This window comes from Xiphophorus hellerii, chromosome 7 (genome assembly GCF_003331165.1).
Source record: "Xiphophorus hellerii strain 12219 chromosome 7, Xiphophorus_hellerii-4.1, whole genome shotgun sequence".
NCBI classification, from domain to species: Eukaryota; Metazoa; Chordata; class Actinopteri; order Cyprinodontiformes; family Poeciliidae; genus Xiphophorus; species Xiphophorus hellerii.
In genome coordinates this window covers 8,120,112-8,126,650 of record NC_045678.1, presented here as the reverse complement: position 1 = coordinate 8,126,650, position 6,539 = coordinate 8,120,112, and the positions used below count along the sequence as shown (strand labels likewise).

Here is a 6,539-nt window from a genome sequence, read left to right as displayed (position 1 = left end):
GCAGGTGCATACTATGTCCTTCCCATGCCAATTAGAACAAGGACTTCATTTCCCAGGGTGCTCCGCGCCTCGCCCTACAATCCGTGGAAATCCGAATGCGCCTGCGTATCCAGACGTGGCAACGGCATCATGGCCTCCTGGATCCGCTACAGGAGAAAGATGAGAGAGGCGACAATGTTCGCGCTGGTGCTGCTGGTGAGTGTGCTTGGCCGTCCGTTTTGTGTCGCATGGAGCGGCACGAGCTCTGCGTGTCGCTCCACGCGCGCGTGAGGGGGGGGGGGGGGGGGGAGATGGCGCGCGGCGTTTCCTTTGGTGGAGGAGGAGGAGAATGAGGAATCGGAATCGGTCTAGTCTCCAGCATGTCTCCCTAGCCTCTCTCCGCGCAGGGGCTTCGGGAGGTGAAGTTGACAGCCGCTCGGTGAAGTTCGTGCCCACGCAGACCCCCCGCTGTTATTACCGTACAGTCACGGCGGGCATTGTCGCTAGTGTTGTGTGTTTACCTGCAGACAGAGGGCGGGTTTCTGGTCTCCTGTGCTCTTCTGCGGCGTCTGAACCGGCTGGCGTTCATTGAAAACAGTAAAGTCACCGCAAGCCGAACCACTGGGATAGTTAACCTGTAACTTTTAGTTACTGTACATACATTCTACTTTGAGGCACACAAGCAGTATTCAGGAACTGCTCTGCTCTGTTCAGCCCTGCCAGCTCGTCAGGCGGGGAAATGAAAGTATATAACTTTTCCATTAGCACACCGCAGTGTATCAGTGTTGAACAGAAGTGGCCTTTGGCAGCAGTACTGTGGGCCTTGCTTGGTTTATGGAGTAACTGGCAAGAAAATATACGATGTCTCATATTGTAAGACCTGAGGTGGAAAAGCCTGGAATATAAGAATCTCAGAGGTCGCTACTAATGAGCTACATTTACTCAGTTACAGTTACTTGAGCAACTTTTATTTCAAAGTTGCTCAAGTAACTTTTATTTTAAAGTTTTGGCTTTAAGAAGCTAAAACTTCTTAAAGTAGTTTTACTGTGTCATACATTTTACGTGAGTAGTATTGAGTACAAGTTTTGGCTGCTCTACCCGCCTCTGGAGAATCTTATGTTTTTATTCCCTAAAATGTCAGAAAATGATTGATATTTTCCAATTTCGACATATTTTTTCCCCGTTTTGTTCAGAATACTGATTCAATCTGTGGCCTGTAATCTGACATGGATAAAACACTTACTGTTTTATCTGTGACTGCATCTTAACAGCCGTTTTCAAAGGATATGTCACGCATAGTTCCTGTGGCAGAAAACAACAGATAGCGGTATGAAGAGTAGAGATGCATTGGTGAATGTGGCTGACTTTTTTTTTCTTTAATTAAAATTATTTATTTTTTTACCAATCCATACTGATTTTACCTGAGTCTCATCTAAGAACTATATAATAAAAAGATGAACAAACGTGGAAAATGTTGTTTTTTTCCTTCTTGTTCCTCATTCCTCCTTCATGACTTGCATTTGGAGCAAAGCTGGCGTCATCACCTCTGTGGTTGAGCGAGCAAGTTGTCGTAAAACAGGATTTTGCTATTTTAAAACAGAACAGTGTTTTGTGGTTCAGTACCACTCGACCCACAAAAGCATTTCCTTATGAGTGTAGCACAATGTAAAGATAAATAAACTTTTGAACTCTAAAACTTATTCTATCGAGACACATTGTTGCAACAAAGCAAGAAAAAAATTACTTTTAGTTCACAAAAATGTTGTTTTTAGTTATGAAATTCATCCAAAACTTGTGAATGAGGTCAAAAAGGAAGCTGTTCGCTAATGTAAGGATTTGGGTGTAAATTAGAACGAGAAAGTTGATTTTAATTGAATTTTCTTTTTCCAAAATGAATGAAACATGGAGGCTAAAATAATAATAATAATAATAATAATAATAATAATAATAATAATAATAATAATAATAATAATAATAAAAAACAATCCCGAAACAGAATTTTATAAAAAAATCTGTTAACACTGGTATTGAAAATACATTAAATATGATGGATTCAATTTGGTTATACAGGCTGGTATTCATACAGCTGTAAACCAATCTTTAAAACAAACAAATGCTTTCCGGGTCTGCTTCCTGTAGTGCTGCAGCTTTGACAAACTGTTGATGCATGGGTGTTTCTGTAAACTCATCTCTGTATGCTTTTGGGCAGTGGCAGTGTTTGTTATCTTGGCGATGGGCCACTGCTCTTTGGAGCTGAAAGACATTCATTTGTATAAAGTTAGAGTACTCACTCTTAGCTATAATTGACAGAGTGTGTGTCAGCAATAGACGATGCAGGAAAAATGGTTGGGGGACGTAAAATCAACTTAGTAAGTAGAAAATATTTGGTTTTTAATACTTTTATTGATCATCTCTTGTCCCAATCTTGGTTTTGAATGATAATGTTGACCCTTTAGGTGAAGAATATGAAGGTTCATCTTTATGCAGGAATTTATAAGGAATTTGACAATTTTCTTGTTTCAAGAGTTTTGAGATTTCTCCCTTTTACATGTCGTGACTGCATTAATATCGGCCCATATTATATCTAACACGCATGTTTTTGGGCTGTGGCTTGGCATTTATAACACCTTGAAAAGCCAGTAAAGCTGCAGAAAGGGATGAAGCGACTACAATATATATCTGTATTAGTTCGATAAGTAAACTGAATCGAAATTAATAATCGACTTTTATTTCCGTCTTGTTGCCGTTTGTTTCTGCAGGATTAAGGGAAGCGTTTGGTCGTTGTCCGTGATGGCGACATTCGTTTCCTTCATGGTGTTGAAAGGGTGGAGAAAAATATATAATATCGGTAAATATCGGCTATAAAAGCAATATAAATATCGGCTGTTGACATTGGCCAAAATATTTCCATCAGTGCATCCCTTTTTGCAAGTATTATATTTTGTTTAAGCACATCCAGACACTAGAAATCCAACCTGAGATTACTCTGGACTGTCACAGGTGGTCGTAACACTTCCACATATTGTGTATAAAAAAAAGCAGATTATTCGAGTGACTACGAAGTGTAGTGGGGCAAGGTTTGTATGGAGAGTGGAGGAGTTTTGGCAACCGGATGAGGTCAAGGATTATTCGTCAAAGCAATCAATAATAAAGCAGTCATTGTTGTTCAAAGAAAATCTCATGTTTAATTATTAACCACCAGAGATGGTTGAATTAATGCTTTTCTTCTATGCTGCTTTTCACAGACATTCACAAAAATATAAAATGTAAACTTGGAGAGAAAAAAAATTGCAGAACATTTAGAGAGGCACCTAAACCTAATTAGACATAAAATCAAAAAGTAAAATGTATGTAAGGTAATAGAAATAAAACTTGAGACAGAAACCAGATAAAAGTTTGTAAAAAATTTTTTCATAATAATCCAATAAATCAACCAGCTTACAGCCGCTACTTGGATTGTTCGTGTCAAATGTTGCATCTGTGTCACTGATAAGGTTTGGGTGTTAAACATATTGACAGAAAAGCTAAAACAGTTCAAAGCATTAAACTATAGACTGATATCTCAAGAGAAAAGGTAAGTCAAAAATGTCCACTAACCAATTTATATAACTGTAGGGTACAGGATGTACATTTCATTTTCTATCACCGAAAGCAGTGGGCAACCGCTTCACAGTGAACGTGTAGCTCACCTGTTGCCGTAATTTTTCGCTTTTTAAGTATCCCAATAAACGTGCGATTGCAGAAACAGATGCAGGCGTGGTTTTAAACAAAGGATCTCTGCTGTTAAGAATGTGGTTAGGAAAGAAACTGCACAGCAAAACAGAAGTGGCTTAGACAGTTTGAAGGCGTACAGACCAACAGCTGTTGGGGCATTCAAAATTCACTTCGCGCTGAAAGTTAAGGAAGATGCTTGAGAAACATTAAGGTGATTTGTGTTGAAGCTACAGATGGAGAATGGTTATCTTCTGTTCACATAGCATCCCGTTTTGCTTTTTATTGCAGAGCATGCGGCACACCTTATATAGCAGATAAGACTAGGAAAGGAACAGTTTACTCAGTTTAAGAAGGACATTTTAACAAACAAAGGGCTTGAGATAAAAGCATCAGTTTTTTGAAGCCGGATGACATTTAGCGTTGTGTCTCACTGGGTCTGGTTGTTCCACTGCACTGTAATCTGCTTAAAAACCAGATGGCAGAGATTCATTCACTTTGTTTTGTTTTTTTCTTTTTCATCATGTAATGTTGACAAAAATAAGAACAAGTCAAAATGTTTGGAGAGCAGCGTAACGGCTCTTGACACAATCCATCGACGGGGAAAAACAAAACGTAATTTTTAGCATAAATTTGCAGCGTTTTCTCTTGCGTTTAAGTATTCCCGCGTGTCCTATCGTGGGTAACAGCGTGAAAAATTACTTAAACGGCTATACTAAATTGTGGCGCCCTCCTTATCTTTTCCAGCATTGATCTCCTTCGCGACAGTCAGTCACTCCGACCCGCATCTTGTGCTAGGCAGTGTGGTGATAAGGAGGACAGAGATTGTAATGAAACGCACCACCATTGTAGCGGCTCTCGCGGCCAAGAGTTGTGCTAGATATCCTCGCCTGGTGAGACGGTAAAGCAAAACGTTCAGTTCACGGGCCGAGGTGCGATCTGCATAAACCCAGAACAGTATCACATGGCGTTAATAGACACTTTGTAATTCGTCTTACGGCTTTATTTCTCTTTAACTAAAAATGTTGCACAGATATATAACATATCCATGATGAGGTTTTTTTTCTTATCTAATCTGGATTGATTGGAACATAAAAACAGACCAGTGACCTTTTTTAGTTTTTGTCATACCATGTGAAATAGATCGTAATTTATGGTTTTGATAAATGAAATGATGAGTCAGCCTTTTCCTGCTCCACAACATCATGTTGATGTTTCTCTGTGTGGATTAAGGATTTGACATGTTCCGGGAAAATTGTCTCTTGCGTCATGACAAATGTTTCTTTTGAGCTCTTTAAACGGCCAGATGGTCTAACTTCCTCTCTGACCCCTAAAGGGTGGGTCATCCCTGAGTTCTTTGAGAGATAGGAAGTTTTGATTTGGAAAACCAAATTGTACTTATAGTCTCTTTTAAAAAAAAAAGTATTCTCACCCCTTGGATCAATACTTTGCAGATCTGCCTTTTCTTCTAGTTGAGGCTGAAGGTCTACTAGATTTACTAAAACTTTTATTTTTTTGTTGCCTAATGGCTCAAAGGGAGTCAGATTGCATAGATGACATATTTAAACGTAAATTTTCAAGTCTGGCTACTTATTCTCAATTGAACCAGTCAAGATGTAGACTGTATATTTTGATATCAATTTCTCCATTTTAGTTCTAGCTGTGTGCTTATGGTGCTTGTTTTGCAGAGAGACGAACATTCGCACAAGTCTTAAGTCTTATGTGGCTTCTAGAAGCCATTTCCAGTTCATCTTCCCATTAACTCTGACTTGCTGAAGAAAAGCTTCCCCACATCAAGATGCTACCACCAACGACGTGGCGGTGACGGTGTGTTCAAGGTTACGAGGAGTGTTTGATTTCCGTCACTCCTGCCGACTTGTTTGCAGAGCAGAACGTTCAGTTTGGGTCTTATCTGACCAGAGCAAACTGTTTCTCATGTTTGATGTGCTCCCAGATGGCTTATGGGAAACTAAAACACAAGATTTTATAGCTTTTTTAAAAAAAGAAAAAAAATCAAAGCCAGATTTGTAATGTGCACATTTAACAGATGTTATAGTAGGATTTTTTTTATTTTAAATGCTTCTCTTATATAACCCAAGTACATCAAGAAGTTGACTAAATTCACTCTTCAGAAGCCAAATATACCTTAAGTTACCTTCTTGATCAGGTAATAAACTGCAAGTAAAGCCTGGTGGCCCGCCAGGCTTATAATACACAGGGTCAAACCTTGCATATGAAGATATATTTGATGTTTGAACTATTAAAATAGGCAGTTATTGGTGTTGTTAGAGGGGATCTGAAGTATTCTTTGATTTCAGCTGTAACCCCCACAAATACTGGGCATCCATTGTATTATGTCCACTGTACTTAATTTTATAGTATCTTTAGACCATTTTCACAATGTGTATTACAATTACTAGTAAAGTTCATTATTAAAAAACCATTTGACTATCTTTTCTTGACTTGTTTTGCTTTGAACAAGTAGAAACAGACCCCTAGTAAAACAGTGAAACACTTTATGTTCTTTTCCTGCTACTAGTCTTGAACCATTACCATATCGTTCAGGAGTTTTCCATGGAACGCCTCAGAGCTGTGGCTCTTACAGAATTAGATGCGAGATGGTGAACAAAGATCCATCAGAGATATTTGACTGACTGGATGATTTTAATGTAGAAGCTTTGAAAATCATCCACTAATCCACCTCTAAAAATAATGTAAAAGGCTTACCGGGCTCGAAGTTATCGATTATGTTGTCATTGGTAAAAAAAATATATATATCCGGGGTGGCTGTTCTCGGCTTGTATAAATCAAGCTGCATATCGTTATGGCCAATGTGCTCCCAGATGCAT

General features: G+C 38.9%; 1 protein-coding gene across 2 annotated transcripts in view; it reads left to right on the top strand.

Moving 5' to 3' along the window:
- The window catches only part of pdia5 (protein disulfide isomerase family A, member 5), a 65,900-nt gene continuing 59,361 nt past the window's right edge, over positions 1–6,539 (top strand). The window contains exon 1 of one of the 2 annotated variants that reach the window (XM_032568134.1): positions 1–195. In XM_032568134.1, the coding sequence (XP_032424025.1) occupies positions 25–195 (171 nt within the window). In that variant the 5' untranslated portion in view covers positions 1–24. Of the gene's footprint in view, positions 196–2,282; positions 2,349–6,539 lie in introns of those variants that run through there. The other variant, XM_032568135.1, reaches the window with a different exon arrangement.